A 19,713-nucleotide genomic window follows, 5' to 3' on the forward strand; every position below is an offset into this window, starting at 1 on the left:
CACCAGCTAGACATGAAAAGGCTAAGGCAATTTAAAAAGGAGTGAAGTGCTACACATGTAACTAGCTGTACTTAAGCTTCTTTCAAAGCTATTTAACTTATGTGAACAGAAGACAGACTTACTTGAAAGCAACACTACAGAGAGACTACCTTTTCCAAATGACAGTATCGCTCCTTTTGATTTCTAATATTTATATATGTCAAGCTAGTAACAGTAGTCTAATAACATTACATATCTCAAAAAGTTAATTAAAAGCAAATTTACTGGGGGAAAGGGATGAATTTAAGAGCTACTCCAATTTGACATCTACCTGATTAAAGCATTCAAGATAGCTGTTCATATGAAGGCCACTTCCTTCCCTCTTGAATTGTAAATTCTAACCCCCAAAATTGTATTTGCTTTGACTGTCAAGGTTAAATATATATATTCTAAACTTTAGGAATTTTGTAGAAGACAGGCTTTATGTTTCCACTGAAGATAAGCAAAAACATCTGAATGTACTGTATTTTATTTTACACTAAATGGTGGGCCATTGGCAGACCAAGTGACAAATCAGTCAGCAGAACATTGCCAGTTGGGGCTAATATCTGTAAGTGCCCTCTTGATAGCTAAAAGGAGGCTTAAAAAGACAAAGCTCTCTTCACAGGAGATGTGGGAAATCGATTAAAATGCATTGGGCATCCTACCTGGTGGGCCAGAGTTAGAACAGATTTCCAGAAAAGGATGGTCTGATTTGGATGGGCTCTTATGTTCTTTCTGCACATATATCCTGGGGATGCAGTTAAGACTTACAATGTTTTTACAACAGGCCAGGCCAGATTAATATTTACTTGATTGCTTTCTTAGCAATCTGGAGTCCCTCTTTCTTATTTGGCTAGTCAAAGCTGAATAAGCTGGATTTTCAATTTTTTAAAGAACTCAATATTCATACAAAAAGCAACATAAATATACTATCTAACGGGGATTCTGGATCTTACATGTTTGGATTATGAATTCGTAATTGCCCATCTTGTATGAAATACTAACACAAAGTTGTGTCACTCTGATGTTTCAGCTCCAATCATGATTTTTTTTATTCAGGGTGGTCTGAAATCTCAAAATGTAGTGTAAACATGATTCCTTGATGGTGTGGGTTGCTTGAAGTACAACAGGAGTTGCAGAAGGGCCGTCCCCACTAATTTCAATAGCGCTTGCAGGAGAGAAACTCATGATGGGTATGCCCTGATGTCTGTTAACTACTAGAAAAAGCTGCCTCTGTCAGCAGTGTTAAGCACAACTGTTAAGAGCATGAGCGGCTAAACAGTTTTTCACTATTTATCAAAACCTGTTACATTTCCTTTACTACATACTGGGACTAATCAGATTTCTTGAAGGAGGAATCCCCATGAACATAAGTATCAAAATGTTATAAAGAAAATATTTTAAGAAACAAGTCTGAGTAACAAGAGATATAAATTGGATTTGTCTAGGGGTGGGGTGGGGGGTGGGGAGACACACCATGGACTAAGTGAAAAACCCTACCTGAGGGATTTCAAGACAGTGTGGATAACCCGTACTTAAAACTATTCCAACCAAAAGGTTTCCTTATAGAGCATGGCTTTTTAGCATCCAAAAATCTTGGTTCTCTCCTTAAAAATTAGCATTTTATAAACTTTGCTGAACTAGAAAAACCTGTTTCACTTATAGGGGGGCCTGTGCTAGCAAGGGGTATAAAGTTATAAAAGTTAGATTTTGGAATGTCATTTTAATCCCAATATTTCCATGATGGAATGGTCTCTTTGCAGCCTACCAAGGATTTTCAATGTATAAAGAACAACAGACCTACATTTGGCTTTGCTTCCTAAAAGTCCAAAGAAAATGCTATTTTTTTATACGCAAGACTTCCAAGGCATTGGCTTAAGATGACAGGTACTTTTGTGCCTCTGGAAGATTTCATTATAAAAAAAGTTCTCTTTCAAACAATATAAGCTTAAAGGCTCTTCAAAAAGACCCCCAAAAAGGTATACAAACTTATATTACAGTCCTAATATCTCTAAGGAAAAGCAGCATATGAAGATGTGTATTTTTAAAAAAGAATTCCCACATTCAGTACTGTGCATATTGAGAGCAAAACTATATTTCTCCATACAATTAAGCACTTAATATAAAAGTATTCTATTAAATGCACAAAACAAGCATAGCTCATTGGTATTTTTTATGGTTAAAGTATCTTGGGTTGCTTCTTTGTGTCCATTTTTACAAAGTAATTTTTACAGCATCCTAGGAAGCTAGAAGTGTAACCGTTTCCCCACCCTCCCAGAACAGCTATGCAAAGGATCCACTGTTCCAGATCATCAAGGCCACAAAGTCGGAAGCACAGTAAATCTAAGGAGGGGGATGAAGCATTACTCAAAGGAAAAGTGCGAAGTTTTCTGGATCACTAAGTCACAAGCTTAGTAGCTACTGAGCTCCATCTGATAGTCCTGTCTCCAGAGATGCAGAAGATGCGTGCGAAGAATGGATAGCCACCCCTGTTCCATGGGACACCGAGATCTGTGACATATCTCTTCCTATGATTTCATTCACTGAAAGGAAAGAGAAAGGATTAATGTATTTGTTCAGTTTTCGTAAATATTGTTTTCTGAGTGGTACATTTTCCAAACTCCATTCTGGATGATATTTATATAATTTCATATTAAACACAGTTAAAGCTGCACAGGTTTAAAAATCTCTATACCATTGAAAAGAATGTATGCAGGATGAAACTAAGCTTTTAAACAATACAAAGGGGCTGGAGAGATCATGCTTTTTTGAAAGTTAGAATTTCAGACATTTCCTATCCCATTTTTCAAAGATTCACAGAGCAGTGTGATGTACTTTGCACACGAGTAGAGATCATTACATCACATTTTCAGGCAGAGTCATGCATTACAAAAATGTTCTGATGCACTCTGATGTGCCCTGCATCAAAGCAGTCTTTTTTTGTCTTTTGGTTGGAATACGGTTGTACCTTGGTTTGTGAACGCCTTGTGAGTCGAACATTTTGGCTCCCGAACGCCACAAACCCAGAAGTGAGTGTTCTAGTTTGCGAACGTTCTTTAGAACCTGAATGTCTGATGCACCTTCCGTGGCTTCCGGTTAGCTGCAGAAGCTGCATGCAACTGGAAGCAAGCTGTCTTCTTTAATTTTTGTTTAATTTTTGGCAATGGATGTGTAGGTGTAAACAATGCATGAATTCAGAAACTTATGTCATGTGGTATGCCTTGATTTCTAAATAAGAGGAATGGAGTTAATCTTATACAAAAGTCATACTTCAATCCCACTTCAATCCACTACTGGTCCTGGGAGACAGAGGAGCAGGAGAGGTGGGGGCAGGAGGAGGAGGTGTGGAAGTCCTTGACTACACCAGCCTGACCTATGTTTCCCTCCTCCTGCATCTGGTTCTTCACTCATCAATCCTGCTGCTCTCCTGCCTGTCCTGGCTGTTACAGGCTCCGCCATTCCACTGGTCCCTTCTCCCGTGCCCACTCATCAGTATCCAGCCACCACTCCTTAGTGTCTAGCCAGTCCCTGACAGTGAGACTGATGGGAGTGCAAAAACATATGGGGGGGCCCTGCTTCAGACAACGTGTCTTGCACTTGCTAGCTTTCTCTTTTACAGCTAATGATTGTGCAAAACAAATATGCAACTCAGCAATACTCTCAATCCCCCTCTCCAGCTACACTGCCAGATGTGTCAGTGGGCATCAGCCATCAGATGCAGAAGAGCACACAGTGAGGCACTCTGGAAAACAGAACTCTTAAAATAGATACAGACAATGCTCCAGTAGTCTAAGCTATGCTTGAGCTTCAATGGATTTGTTCTCAGCTGCAGCACGTGCTATCACATTCCCTACCCTAAAAGCTCTTCCCTGTCTACTTGTCATTGCTTCCAAGCAATTTTGGCAATACCTAGCAGTTCTGCTAAGATGCCTTCAAAGAGCCTAACAACCTCAAGTTTGTTTTTAAAAAGTAATGTTTGAATTTGTCAAGAACGTGATTTAATACAGATTGATTCTCCTTGCAGTTCCTTTTCTATAGTGTAGTGGCCCATGAGGTAATTATTTTCCATACTGCTTCTGAGTAAGTTATATCACCTTGAAAATAAATAAATTTTGCAGGGTTATCCTAGTCCTGCGCTCAAAGTCCCAACATGTCCAGAAACAGACAGAGGAATTATTTCCTTCTTCCCAGTTTTTTTGAGAAACTTGCAATTTCATAGCAGCAACAGCTTAATTTTAAAATGTGGAAATGCAGAGTTAATGCTAAAGGGAGAAATCAATGTTTTATGTATGGAGGTAGTTTTTGTTTGTCATGTTATGCATTTTGTGTTTTTATACTATAATCTGCCCTGTGATCCTCGGCTAAAGGGTGGTAAATACATTTAATAAATTATAATAGCAGTAATATAATTGCCTGTAAAAAGGTCCGTATAGTAAAAGCTATGGTTTTCCCAGTAGTGATGTATGGAAGTGAGAGCTGGACCATAAAGAAGGCTGATCGCCGAAGAATTGATGCTTTTGAATTATGGTGCTGGAGGAGACTCTTGAGAGTCCCATGGACTGCAAGAAGATCAAACCTACCCATTCTGAAGGAAATCAGCCCTGAGTGCTCACTGGAAGGACAGATCGTGAAGCTGAGGCTCCAATACTTTGGCCACCTCATGAGAAGAGAGGACTCCCTGGAAAAGACCCTGATGTTGGGAAAGATGGAGGGCACAAGGAGAAGGGGACGACAGAGAATGAGATGGTTGGACGGTGTTCTTGAAGCTACCAGCATGAGTTTGATCAAACTGCGGGAGGCAGTGGAGGACAGGAGTGCCTGGCGTGCTCTGCTCCATGGGGTCACAAAGAGTCAGACACTACTAAACGACTAAACAACAACAAGTGCCTGTAAAAATTCACAGGCAGGACTGACATTGGTGAAGAAGAAGATGACAAAGTCTCTTTTTCTCCCTCTATCATTATCCTTACTCCTTCCCCAGTTGGCCAGTATTTCGGGGCTGAGTTGGTCACTTTTCTTAGCCACACACTCTGCAGCCTGGCCAGGAAGTTGTTTTGGGACTACACACAAAGTCAGTATGGGCAAAGAATTATAGAAGCACAATGTTTAACAGCCTACAAACTTTAATAAAAATGAAAGTACTTAGGAATGTCACATGCAGAGCTTACAATAAATAATTAAATTTTGAATGGTTTGAATGTATGCTGGCAAATTCTTTCCATCATAACTGAAACTAATAATTTACTATGCCAAAGGTCCTCGGGTGGCTCAATGGGTCAGTGCATTTGGCGAGGAAGTTGGTGGTTTGAGCACACATAGGGATGCAGCCAGGATTCCTGCATTGCATGGGGTTGGACTAGATGACCCTTGGGATGCCTTCCAACTACAGTTCTATGATTCTATTATTCTAAGAGACTTGGAACATACTGCCACATTTCTAAAGTGAGAAGCTGATTAGTTAACAAGTCAGTCTACTGGTAAGAGGACAGGGGACTACATGTATTGCACTTTTATTCTTTTAAATATGCAATTTTGATGCTGATTCAAATAATGCCTTAGTACAGAAATAAAATACAGTAAAATCCACTGTCAATCCTATCATATTACAAATGACAACACTGTCCTTATATGCACTGCAAGCTATTGAACACACTGCTGTTCAAGTCAATGGCTGCATCTGCATGTTTCTATTAAACATCAGAACACAGAGGAATAAACATTATTTGGAATTAGACTGCTTCTGCCTTCTAGAATTATACATAGTATCGTTCTTAACTCTGGGATAGCCAGACATTTACTGCTAAGTGTTCAGTTAATTTTTCTGTTGACAAAAAGCATACTGAAATTGACTGCGGTGAGAACCTAGGTTATGTTTATGAAACAAAAAAGTGAACACAATCTGTTTCAAATTGTAATTAGATTAAAAACAAAGGTTATCTGCAAATATTCATTTCCTATTCTCAAGGGTAAGTAAGGACCATAGCTCAGTGGTAGAGCAACTAACTACTTTGAATGCAGAAAGTCCTAGATTCAATCCCTGGCATCTCCAGATAGAACTAGAAATGTCCTCTGACTGAGCTAGATGGACCAATGGTCTGACACTGCATAAGGCAGCTTCCTGCATTCCAGCCTGCCTCCTCTGTCACACAGTAACACTTATGTACTGTATCACTATTATAGGACCACCTTCTTCTTATACCTCCTTCCCACCAATACTCCATCTGGTCTCTTGGTCTAGACAGTTTAAAATTATGAGCTTAAAACGCATCCAAAACATCTCAGCAGCTAAACCAGCTAGGGATATCTTACAGCCAGAAGCTAAAGGTTTCAAAGTCTGCAGCACACACGTTTGCCACATTTATTCAATTCGGGGAGCTAACTGGAATATGTTTCTGCACAGTTTCACATCTTTAGTTATTTAACACTTTATTCCTCTTTAAAACCAAAAAAAGTTTCCCTAAGAGATCCACATTTGGCTTTGACTTTTCAGATGAATGTGGTTTGTATCCAACTAAGTCAAAATCAGTGGACTTAAGTTAGTAATGTTCATTGATTTCTGTATGGCCTAATAGGAGACAACCTAGACTAAATACTGGATAAACAACACAGGAGGTGTTATAGTTCTATGCAAGTTACTGGTGTTTCTCTTCATTTGAGCCTTCAAATATTTGGCTTAAGTGACATATATTTTTAACAAATGCTTACAACAGTGATGCCAACACTGGTACCAATATTAAGGAAAAACTATGGCTTTTTTCATGCTGTGGGATAAAATCAGTAGTGAATAATCTATAACTGTAACATCCTGTTGACTGGAATCATCCATATATTTACCAGGGAATAAGTGCCTTTAATATCTATTGGATTTATTCCTAAAAGCACTGTTAGAAGAGTTGTTGCATGCAAGGCCAGTAGTCCCTGAAAAAGCATGTGGTGGCAGTTCATCTGATAAAATTGTGCCAGTAGTAGAAGTACCAGGAAGAAGGAATTATGTGTTTCTTAGTATTTTATGAGCTGTTGGGTTTATAGAATTACTCTCTGTTTTATAAACTTCTAGGCAGTATGTATTTTATATAAGATACTCCAGAGTGGAGGAGAGCAAAAAAGGAATCCTGTTTACATGTAGCTTGAGAACTTGGCATTCTGGACTACTTGATTACCTGCTGACCATTTGGAAATTATTTTGAGGCTGTATAGTTGTAAGCAGAACAGGTGACAAGTGACACTTGATAAAGTTGCTGGAACGATCTGCTTTGCCTTTTGATCTTTAAAGTAAGTCTATTGGCAGGCTGCATTAACCTATCTGCAAACCGTAGAACCTCTGCTCAGATACAAGTGAATCACAATACAACTGAGTCATGAATGTGCCAGTAATCCTAGTTTAGAAATGGCTAAAGTTTTGGATTTCAAGAAGTATAATTTAAAAGCAAACAAACAAGATAAATTGTGGTATTTTTAAGTAAGTGGAATTGGAAACAAATGTTTCAGGGAAGAAAGGTACGAACTGTAGAAAGCAGATCCTTAGGTTATGTTGCTTCTGAATTAGGAACAGACAAGACTGCACTACCACATTTGGGTTCCAATGTGATAAAAACTCCAAACTAGTAAGAATGTAACAAATGACATGGCAAATAAACCTTAAATTTGAGAAGTACAGTGGTACCTCGGGTTAAGTACTTAATTCGTTCCAGAGATCCGTACTTAACCTGAAACTGTTCTTAACCTGAAGTACCACTTTAGCTAATGGGGCCTCCTGCTGCTGCCACGCCGCCAGAGCACGATTTCTGTTCTCCTCCTGAAGCAAAGTTCTTAACCTGAAGCACTATTTCTGGGTTAGCGGAGTCTGTAACCTGAAGCATATGTAACCTGAAGCGTATGTAACCCGAGGTACCACTGTACTAAAACTGTGCCCAGGCAACACAAGAAGCAGAAGCGGATCACTCCATTAAGCTATTTAATGTAATTCCTCAGAATTATCAGTTATACTAGGTGGCCACCATATTGAGTTCTCCAAGTTTTTCATTTATGCACACTTGAAAAGGAGCTCTACTGTATCATTACTAATTACATGTTATTCTGGAATTAAATGCTTTTGTTAGGAACTTATGACATCTCCATCTGATACTCAAATTATTTTTCTATGCCCATAGGTTGGAACAGAGCTCCTGAAGAACAATTTTAATTTGGAAAGGTTATTACTGTATTGTGTAACAGAAGGTTTTTCACTTGAAATTTAAGTAAATTTTGGGGAAACTTACTATCTTCTTATAAGTTCAAGACCCTAAACCTAATTTACACAGAACTGCCTGGTTTTTAGAGTTCCAGGGAACTGTGCTGCTCCTGAACCCCAGAGCCTTTAAAACCAAGAATCTCAAGTTACAAGATGAGCAACTGGAGTCACACTTGAGCTACCTCAAAATGTCTTCTAGTCACCTAACCAGCAGCAGCAGGACAGCATCCAAAACACTTTAAGCCCACAACGTATGTGACAGTTATGTTCAAGGGATTGCACCTAAAGCCAAAATCACATACAGTATAGTAAAAAAATATGGGTTCTATGGCAGGTGGGATTGCTAAAGTCTTTTTCCCTGGACACCAGCTACCTTTAAAAAAAAAAAAAAACTTTTTTGCCAAGCATATAAAGCTGAATGCGCACAAGTTAAATGTGCGTAAGTAGCAGGCTTACTGTAACTGAAAAGAGGTAATTCATGTTACCCTCTTAATGAAGGTGGGCTTGTATTCGAGTCATCTCAGCTATTCTGAAATACCGAAGGGGGGGGGGGACACAACACCAAAAGCAAAAGGCACAGAAACAAAATGGCAACAAAGTAAATTGAGACATTCAAAATGGTGCTTAAAATCTAACTTTATCAAATGATATAAAATACTGCAAAGCCCAACACATTTTGGATGAAGACTTCTTCAGGACGTGTAGGTTTTACTAATCAGGCAACATCCTTTTCAAGCGTTATACCAAGAATACTGCTCATAGGGAAAGTGAAGTAATGAGCCCTCCTTATGTGCTCATAGTCTAGTTCCAAAGCAAACTCCTAAATACACAGCCTTATTCCTTGCTTTTCTAATCCACAGCTTTATGTAATGGGAGATACAACGGATAAGGAAGTGAAAGAAGATTAGCAAAAGGTAACCATAATCTGATGCTGAACATAAATCAAGGTTAACATAACCTCAGACCAGTTAACAAAGATTCCATATTGTTACACTAAAACAGGAACATTTCATATAAAAATTCTCAAGTATCTTGAAATCTTTTCAAAATCTAAGTAATTGTGCTACTCATTCCACTATTTGGATTCTTTTATATAATTATTTTTTTAAAATAAGATAAATGTATGTAAATTTTCCAGGAGACTTGAGCATCCTTGACCAGTGGATGCAAGTTATGCACTTTGGACACTCAGTCAGTTGTCAAAAATTGTTTGTGCTTTGCAAATATTTAGGAGTGTCTTCTATCAATTATTTCTATGAACTGTTTAAGAAGGATATTGACAAGCTGGACTGTATGCAGAGGAGGGTGACCAAGATGATCAAGGGTCTGGAAACCAAGCCTTATGAGGCCTGGTTGAGGGAATTGAGTGTGTTTAGCCTGGTAAAAAGATTGAGAGGAGATACGATAGTCATCTCCAAATATCTAAAGGGCTGTCACATGGAGCAAGCAATGCTTTCTTCAACTACCTGTTTTGCATTCAAAGTATGACACAAAGTCATGTTTAGAGAGGCATTATTATATATGAAATGCTCAAGCACTCATTCCCCAGTTGCATACCTGCAACCAATATTACAACAAACAGGAAAGCCAACAACCAGGTCATGTGTATGTATCAGGCTCTCCAAATGTAATCCTTTATTATACTGTTTTTTTCTGTTTTCTTTTTCAATATACTGCTTTTTTTAAAGCAAAAATGCATTCAACCTTACACTTATAACATCACTTACCATCATCCAAAGTGATGTCTTGCAACCCTATTGTCTGAAAATTCAACTCTCGATCTTCAGGTTCAGGTTTAATGTTAACAGCTGATTCCTCTGGTGAAAATGGAGATGAGTCACATATGTTATGATGCATCAAAGATGAAGCTGCAGGAATTCCACCCAAGCCTGGGCTGTGTGCCTGTGGGGACTGTTGTCCAGAATGACCAACAGCAGTTGGAGGAGGAGATGAAGCGGGTCCTGAGCTAGGAGTCTGGTAAGGCATAGGCTGCAATTGTGGAGAAGATGGCCCAGATCGTGGTGAATGGCCCAATGAATGAGAAGGTTTTGGGGATGGCGATGAAGTGTTACCTGGATTTGAAGAATGGTAAGTAACTTGTTGCAACTGTGTGGAAGGGTGTCCCAGGGACTGAGTCATTGTGGAAGAGACAGAACTTTGCAGAGGATTTGGACAATGGTATCCCATTGACTGCAAATGAGGTGACGATTGTCTTGATTGAGTTGGGTGGACTGAAGGATGCCCTCCTGTTGCAGCTGAAGTTGACACTGAAACTGGACTTGAAGAAAGATAGGGCATTGTTGGTAGAGATTGGCAGCTAAGGTTTATCAATGGAGGTACAGCTGCATCTTGTTGAAAGGAAATTGCATCATATCCTTGGCTGGAGGAAGCAGAGTTCATGGGAAGACCAGTCTGTCCATTAAACATAACATTAGATTGCATAGGCTGGTAGGAAGGCCTCGCAGAAGGTGCTGATGTTACCTGAAAAGATTGGTGGACTACAGCTGGAGACAAAACATGATGCTCTTCACCTGGACTAATGCTTCTATTCTGGATGTGTGGCAACTGAGATACTGGTGAGGATGCCATGGATGTGTACGTCTGCTGAACTGGGCATACAAGGCTCCTAGGTGAAGTAGAAAGTAAACTATCATGCGAGAGCCCTGGATCTGGTGAAGGCAGCTGAGTTTGGAGAGAAGAGAGTCCTTTGACACCTGTACAACGAGTCAAGGACAATGATGGAACTGAAGACAAATCCATTTCATCTCTGTTCTCTTGCTTTAGTACAACTGTGAAATAAGAAAATCAACTCTTTATTAAATTCACAGATAAAATGACGGACATCAGAACTTGGTCACATAAGATGCAACCTTATCCCAAGTCAGTACAAGGCCATGCATATCACCATACAGTGGTACTTCGGTTTACAAACAGTCCTGTTTAGGAACTATTCAGTTTATGAACTCCGCAAAACTGGAAGTAGTGTTCCAGTTTGCAAACTTTACCTCGGTCTATGAACGGAAGCCAAACGGTGGAAGGGCACCGGTGGCGGGAGGCCTCATTAGGGAAAGTGTGCCTCGGTTTAAGAATGGATTTGGTTTAAGAACAGACTTCAGGAACAGGTTAAGTTCGTAAACTGAGGTACCACTGTATAATCGATCCTGACCAAAAGAAGCCATGTGAGTTTCATGCAGATATCATTCCCAGCCACAGTAAGCAATATATATCTTTATTAAGGTACATGTTAGAGATTGCATGCACAAGGTCCCATATTCAAGATGGAATCTATGCCACACTTAACTATAATAGAATTAATTGTGCTGTTAGAAGTCAGAAAGAAAAGCCTGGAACCTGAACTGCTACCAACCGCAAGAACCAGAAAATATTATGCCCTCCTCTCCTTGGCTATAATAACCCACATATATCTAACTCTGCTGTCTTTGTATAGATTTTAATTGTAAGCTGCTTTGAGAGTCAATCTTTGCTGAAAGTAGGGAATGAAATATACACAACTATTGATCATATAGGTTTACATTACCTAAAGATTTTCACATTATAAGCACTGGAAATTGTGAAGAATGAAGAACTTTTTACAAGCACTTTATGCAAAAATTAAAAAGCTGAGACCCATTTCAGTATGCAAAGTCAAAATTCAGTGTAGGAAGCATTATTTTTGAATCAGTCTGACTGTCATTTTATGGCATAGCTTGTTTATTTTACGTAAACAGTCATGGTAATATGAAGAAATTTTGCTTTCAAAATTAATAATCTCTGTGTGTAGTGAGATGGCATAATTTTACAAAATGTGTGTACCATTACTATTGTTTTAGACATCTTAATATGTTTAACTCAAGACAGTAATACTATATACATCTGAGTAAGCTGTATATGGTTGGTTTGAGACAGATTGTCAAGAGTGGGAGAGATGTGTATAAAGTGAAAATACTGTATTTTCCACCCAGCATTGACATTCACATTTATTCTGCATGTTGAAGGGTTTTTCCTGTTTCTAACCTTCAAGCTCAAAAGGTAAACAGTTTCTCCCCTGATCTTGGGTCAAGAGCTACAATTAATGCTTTCAGAATACTGCTGGATGCACTTCTCAACCTTTTATCAGCTGCCAAGAATTACAGTGTTGTACAAAACATCAAGATCCAATTTAGGCACTTTAATAGCCATAGCCAAATATAATTGCAAAAATAATTTTTAAAAAACAGGTACCCCAAATCCAGGTTAAGTGCTACTGAAATTTGAAACAAAGAACATTTTGAATTTCACCCATGATTTATACTAGAAAGAAGGTATGTATGTACCTGGAGTGTAAGTAAAACGCTGAGACTGACTTTTTTTCCTCTTGCCATTGCAAACATAGAACTGCACCTGGACAGTAGCTGTAACTGTTTTGTTGTGGTATGGAGGAACTTCAAGAACAATTGTAGCCTGAATGAAAAATGAATGAAATTTGCATATTAAAAGCAAGAGCAAACATCTTCCCCTAAATAAGCCTCGTCCTCTCCAAGATCAGCTGGCAAAGCATATGCTTTCTCCCCTAAAGTACTGTACTATTTGTTAGGCTACCAAGCAGAGACTTTTAAGTGGTGGCATGTTTTTAAAGAATGGCCATCGCTGGGAAAGTTCAATAGGCCACCTCCCCATCTGTCCATCCCCTTTCTTTTGTATCCTTAAAAGTCACAGAAAATCTAACTGTGATTTTAAATTTCTTATAATGCAGTTCTTTGATGCAGGACAAATTACCATATTAATGTTTTAACTATGTAAAGTATATTCCAGAATTTTCATTTGCTAACCAAACATCTAGACTACTGGACATGTCAGTGGCACACAAATTCAACTGCTTAGTCATGGCTGGGTTCTCTGTGGCTAAAAGGTAGATATAGGACTTCTGCTATATTTGCTGTAGTATGTTGGAAATCTATTATCCCCTTTTTTCTTCACACCATTTTGGCTCCTTTTACATCCCAAGCCCCTGGGCTCAACTCCTTTCCACTACTCCGACGCCCATTTTTAGTCTTTTCCACCTCCTCTGTTTTAATATCTTTTTTTCTCCTTGTTTCCAGATAGTACTCTAGAAAGAAACCTTTTTAATATTAATCTGGCCTGCCCAGGATATAGCTTCAGGAGCAATTTCAAACCCAGAGCTCAGTTCTCAAACATATTAAGCAGCAATAAGATTATGTGGGTGCCTTTTCCCCTCATTACTGATACAGCTCTTTGGCCTACATGATCAATGTAGACAATACAGAGCTGACAGGCAGTATCTCTCTAGGGTTTCATAATGGAATTTTTCTCACCCCCCACCTGGAGGTGCCATAGACTGAAAGCTGCAATCTTTTGCACACAAAGCATGACTACCACTGAGATAAGCCCTTCCTGAGCAACCATGATAGTCACAGCACTCAATGGAGGAAAGGCTCTGCATCAGAAATTCTAAATTCCAGGTCGGGTCTGCCACCTTTCAGGGAGGTCCTTGCAGAAAGAACATAAAACTTCCTCTTACTGGCCAATTCTGGTCTAACTGCCATGCTCAAAGCCAACTCCTAGAAAAACTAGCTAGCTCCTACATTCTGCAAACATTTTTGCACACCTACTGATATGTAAACACCCATGAAGTAGATCAGTTATACTTAAACATTTAACCTTTCTGCTAAAATGAGAAAATTTATGGCTACCCACATTGCGCTCAAGTGTCTGCCAAGCTGCTTACAAGGCTACAGTACATTTAAAAATAATTCCCCACGTTTAAAAGAAAGCTCACCTCTTGACTCCTTTCTCTAATTATTTTTCCTTCCACCTCCCACTGGGACCTTCCATCTATCAAGAGAAAGATTTTAGTTGAAGTATCAAATTACTGAAAAAAGCAATCTAATAATTAATGATAGGCAAAACACAGACTGTAAAAATCCTTCATACTAGTTTTCCTTTAAAAATCCAAAGGTATCTCAATGCACGAGATCCCCAACATTTGAGTTATGCATAGTACTGACACAGAATTGCCTTGATTTAACTGCTAGCAAAGAGTCCAGAAAGATGAATACTGTATAGAAAAGGTAGGTTTCAAAGAGGAATCTGAAATAGGGGAGAGAAGGAAATTGTTGTTTTGGCACATTCATAATTAATTCATAACTAGTGGCTGCTGCAATTGCAGAACAGCTTGCATAAAAAAGGAGTGCAAAGAGAGGCTACACTTGGAGGTGGGGAGACTTAAGGCTCTTTTAATTCCAAGCAGCTAAAGCTTAGAATGTGCAGAAACAGTGGCTGTTGCTCTACACTAGTTTCTAATGTCACTTCCGATGAGAAATGTTGCAGGGTGTGTTGAATTTTTCAATTCCCAAAATGAGGGCTGATGAAAAGTTGTAACATGACTTGAGAATTCAAAAGATATTTTGGTTAAATTAATATAATTTAGGGTTTTGGGGTAAATAACTACATAATATTGACTTTTACATTTTTGTAGAATTTTGTGGAATAATCTTAAACCTGTGTTATTAAACAAATTGTGAAAAAATGTTGGGAAATTGCATTAAAATCATTAAAAATGATTGCCAAGTACTTGCAGTTATATTATATATTGCTAGTAGCTCTGTTATTTATATATTTAAAACATTCTATATTAAATTGCATACAATTACACACATGCATGCACACACACACACACACACACACACACAATTCACTAATGTTGTGTTATATACTCACCTTGCCCCTTTTCAAGAAATATTATTTTTGATTCTGGAAGGAAATTCGATCCAGTAACAACCATTTCATGGCCTCCATTTACTGAGCAACTGTTAATGTTGTATTTCTCTATCTGAGGAAGTTCTTGAGCCGATCTCTGAGCTTTGTGAAAAAGATGTACAAATATACATAAGCATGCTAAGAGGGTAAGGTGGCCAAAGCCTGTATTTACCATTTAAAACAGTGTGCATCATTTAAACATAATTAATATAGTAGATAGGTGTTGGTAATCATGCAGTGTTCATTTTCCTAAAGGAGAGGAAAACAATTTTTTCTTATCCCTACATCATTATCACTAAGCTGGTTTCCAAGTCAACTATGCCCCTTCTATGAAAGGAAAATGCTGAATTAGAACCAATTTTATATAAATCTGCTATGAGGCACAATTGAAGCTATTAAAATGGGTGGAAAATCCCGTGTTGAAAACAATGCTACACGACTCAAATAATGTTTTTCATAAGAAATTGTGGTTCAAAAGTGTTTATATCAAAATGCAAGTTATTTTGTGGGGGTATGCATCAGATTTGGACAAATTCCAAATAAAAAACTGAAGTGGGACATATTCAGAGCTTTTATTAGCTGAAGGGGAATTGTCAGAAATGCTGCAAACACAAGTGGGGACCTCTAAACAGATTGAGGGGAATGTGACTGTTAAAAAAACTGTGCAGTGGATCTCCAAAAATGGAAACGCTTCTCCCTAAGCTTGCCATTTAAGGGAGAAGAAGAGCTCTTTAGCTTCCAATCAGAGGGATTTTACCAGGGCTCTCAAATCAACTTCTGGGAATGGATGTTAAAGTAACGTATCACCTTGTTCTTGTCTATTACGTAGTCTTTCCTAGTTCTGTTAGGGGTGTTTCCTTGGAAATGCTAGACATTTGAATCCCTCTGTCTCTGTACCATCTCCCCACAATCCACTCCTGTTATAAACAGCTTTCTGATTTTTGGTGCCAATACAGCAGAACACAAAGCTGAAGTTTCCCCATCTCCCGCCACACTCATTTATCATAATTCCCTAGTCCCTACACCAAGACTTCTGAAATTGTGCAGTTTGCTTTCCTAGAGTATTTGATGCATGCCATTTTTATAATAAAATTGTTGCCCACAAAACTGCAAATCCCATTTAGTTCTCCTACCAATATTATCTTTTTAAAGGAGCCCAACACAAAACCAAAACCCTGGATCTATTTGACAGTAATTTGGCAGTCTTTATCCATTCAGGTAATGTTATGCATGCAAATTGCATCTAATTTTATACCATTATTTCCCTCCAGCTAGAAGCCCCACACAGCTGATAATAAGGCAATAATATATATTGCCATGCTAAATTCAGAATTCTAATATTATGTATTTCTATAACTATCAATGTGGATCTAGCCCAGGCTTCCTCAACCTCGGGCCTCCAGATGTTTTGAGACTACAATTCCCAGCATCCCTGACCACTGGTCCGGCTAGCTAGGGATCATGGGAGTTATAGGCCAAAAACATCTGAAGGGCCGAGACTGAGGAAGCCTGATCTAGCCAATTAATCCATCAAAGGCAAAAACTCAACACAACAGCAAAATAATACCTTAAAAATGAGTTATTACAAATTAGCATCAAAAGGGGATGAATCCTGCATGAAATCAGTTTTTATTTTATTAAGTGTAGTCAAGGAGGAACACAACACAAAGAAGAGAAAACTTACAGCATTCAACAGGTATTGAAGCAGCTTGAAGGGACAAGACTTTTCCATTAGGCTGTGGGATGTGAACTCGAAACACAAGCCGCACTCTTGTATTCTTCCTTCCAATATCTGTCTCCCCTTTTCGAAGTTCTATGTCAGAATTGCGGAGTTTCAAAATACCGGCACAGTCAATACTATAGGAGACAGAGAGTTGAATGAAAAAGTACATGTCAGGTGTTTCTTTTTATATAATTCAAGTATGTGTATTTTATAGTAACTCCTATTTTCCTTCCTGCTGTTTGAATGCTTGTCAGACATGAAACCAACATCCATGTACATTGTTCTTTACTAGCTTATGTTGGAATACAGTCTCAATACCCCAGTACCATTAACAAATGCAGAAACAAAGAATGCTATTTAAAATTGCAGGAGTCACCCTTAGAAGCAACCACAGCTGTGCCACACAAGGAAACAAAACAATCTCTTATTTTTCCATGAAATGATAGTTTTGAAATGGCAAACTATGCATATAATAAAAGGTGGAAGAAACTGGATACTTTTTTAAATTTGCAAAACACTAAACAGGCCAAGTATTACACCACAGGTATAACAAACTGTCCAACACTAAGGTCCACTCTGAAAATGTAGGAGTTGGAAGAACCTTGGGTGACTGTTCCTATAGTTAACATATGCCAATGAAATTCTCATGAGTAATGCTCATGAAAATTGCACATGCCAGACTACAGCTGGTGGCTATGGTGCACTTGTTACAAGCCTCATTCAGCAACTGTTACCTTCATGTATCACATTTCTTCCATCTGAACTAATAAATCTTGAGGGTTAGATTAAGCTCAAATTCACCAAGTCAGTTCAAATACAACATTCCTATCCCTCCAAACCACATGGTGAAGGCTCATGGACTCCTTTATCCCACATACTCTCTTCCTAGTTTGAGCAAACCATAGTCTACTTGTTGCACTCAAACTATGACTTGTGCAAAGAAGGAAGGGAAGGAGGAAATCTGAGTGCATGAGGGGAGGGAATGCACATGCTTAACCTGCCAAAACACGGGTTTGGAGATCAAGAACATTACATCCGAGCCAATCTATTTTAACATTCCAATTTGGTCAGATCTTAGTATTTTGCTATTACATGGACTAGAAACATTTGTTTTGTTTGAAAAAAAACCTTTCAATTTTTGTAAATCGCTCTGAGGTTTTTTACAATTGAGCTATGTATGTGTTTTTTAAAAAAAATATTCTGGAATCAATATGAATCATACAGAAACTGTAGAGGAAAAGGGAGTTAAAGAGAGAGCAAACAGCAATCATGAATATACTTACAGGCTAATAAAATTTACTTAAGAATTCTAATATGCAAATACAAAAAAGTAAGTGAATCGGTTATTATCTAGCCGATGTATTTATGATCCACCTTCTACATGTGTCAAGATGATTTACACCCATAAAAATCCAGATATAGTTTTAAAAACAATCCCAAATGTAACTGAAGATAGATTCAAAAATAATCCAAAGTGAAACTTTGCATCGAGTTGGTAAAAGCTTGTTAAAGTCTTTTCAGTTGCAATTGGTGAGAAGCCATCATTAGAAGATAGCACACATTTCCTAAGAAGTTGGTAACAACACTTCCCTAAGTATGGCTGAGAAACCTGGAATGCAATATGTTAATCTGCTTGAACGCATCTTTTGACGTACCTGGCTGACATATTGTTTTCAGGAAGAAGTGGAATTTCCAAGACCTTTGTGCTTGCAATAATTATCTCTTGACTAGCAGTAGCAACTGTTTTACCCGTGATTCTATGCACTTGGTAGAAGGCATGTGGCCGTAGATAACGATCATCCGCTGTCCCAATGAACATCTGTAGGTTTACTGGCTTTTCACTATAACCCAGGAGCTAATAAAAAAGAAAAAAAGATAGCTTCTGAATCCCAGTTTTGTAAAAGAAATTGGCTTTGCCCAAATACTAAAAAACAGACGTTAATGCATTAGGAATGTAAGTCACACATAAATACATTTACTTACAAGAGTCCAAATAATTTAAAAGGCATGATTATGGAGTCTACTGGTTTTGAATTTGTCTCAAGGTATACATTTTTTTTAGCTGTACCTACTTAAAAAACTTTAAATATGAATTCTACTACCACCACTTAAAATAGTTCCCATACATTCATTGCAATCTTTGTAACTCATGAATAATAATAATAATTTATTATGTATGCCCCACCCATCTGGCTGGGTTTCCCCAGTCAACCTGGGCGGCTCCCAACAGAAAATTAAAAACACGATAAAACATCAAACATTAAAAACTTCCCTAAACAGGGCTGCCTTCAGATGTCTTCTAAAAGTCAGATACTTGTTTATTTCCTTGACATCTGATGGGAGGGCGTTCCACAGGGTGGGTGCCACTACCAAAAAGGCCCTCTGCCTGGTTCCCTATAACATCACTTCTCACAGTGAGGGAACCACCAGAAGGCCCTCAGAGCTGGACCTCAGTGAAGGAATTACAGTACTTTAAATATCGCTTTACTGCTGAACAGAAATGACAGCAGCTTACTTAAACCCAACTAGTGACTTGGCTTCCTGGCTCATCAAGAAATGTATCAAATACAATCAAAATTCACAATCACTCCCTACAATAACTCCCCATTGTGTTGTGGGGAACATAATCGCCGTATCCCAGGAATAAGAAATGAGACATCACCTGACAAGGCTGCTAGTCTGGCTCATCTATTAAGCATTCAGAAAGCTATATCCAGGTGCCAAATTAGGGTTAAACAAGAGGGGGTGCTCTTCATCAGCTTAAATTTCACCTGGATTCTACACCAAAGTGATGGGCGGGACAGGCAGAGAGAGATACTACTTGGCAGGAAAGTTGCCCATGTTAATTGGCCCCAATAAGGTAAATACAGCATTTTGACATTTATGAACCAGCATGGCCTTACTACTGCTGGGTTTCCCACAAACTCCAACAGCTGTTGGGGACACGATGCTATAAACTAGGATATTTTAAGGAAGCAGCAAT

At 38.5% G+C, this 19,713-nt stretch overlaps 1 protein-coding gene across 1 annotated transcript in view; it reads right to left on the reverse strand.

Moving 5' to 3' along the window:
- Positions 1-1,792: 1,792 nt before the first annotated feature.
- Positions 1,793-19,713, reverse strand: part of NFATC3 (nuclear factor of activated T cells 3) — a 49,713-nt gene continuing 31,792 nt past the window's right edge. The window contains exons 4-10 of the mRNA XM_082232280.1: positions 18,386-18,585; positions 16,692-16,864; positions 14,969-15,109; positions 14,028-14,083; positions 12,565-12,691; positions 9,979-11,040; positions 1,793-2,564 (exon numbers count right to left, since the gene is read on the reverse strand). Of these exons, the coding sequence (XP_082088406.1) occupies positions 2,440-2,564; positions 9,979-11,040; positions 12,565-12,691; positions 14,028-14,083; positions 14,969-15,109; positions 16,692-16,864; positions 18,386-18,585 (1,884 nt within the window). The 3' untranslated portion in view covers positions 1,793-2,439. The remainder of the gene's footprint in view (positions 2,565-9,978; positions 11,041-12,564; positions 12,692-14,027; positions 14,084-14,968; positions 15,110-16,691; positions 16,865-18,385; positions 18,586-19,713) is intronic.

This window comes from Podarcis vaucheri, assembly GCF_965113315.1.
Source record: "Podarcis vaucheri genome assembly, chromosome: 7".
NCBI lineage: Eukaryota > Metazoa > Chordata > Lepidosauria > Squamata > Lacertidae > Podarcis > Podarcis vaucheri.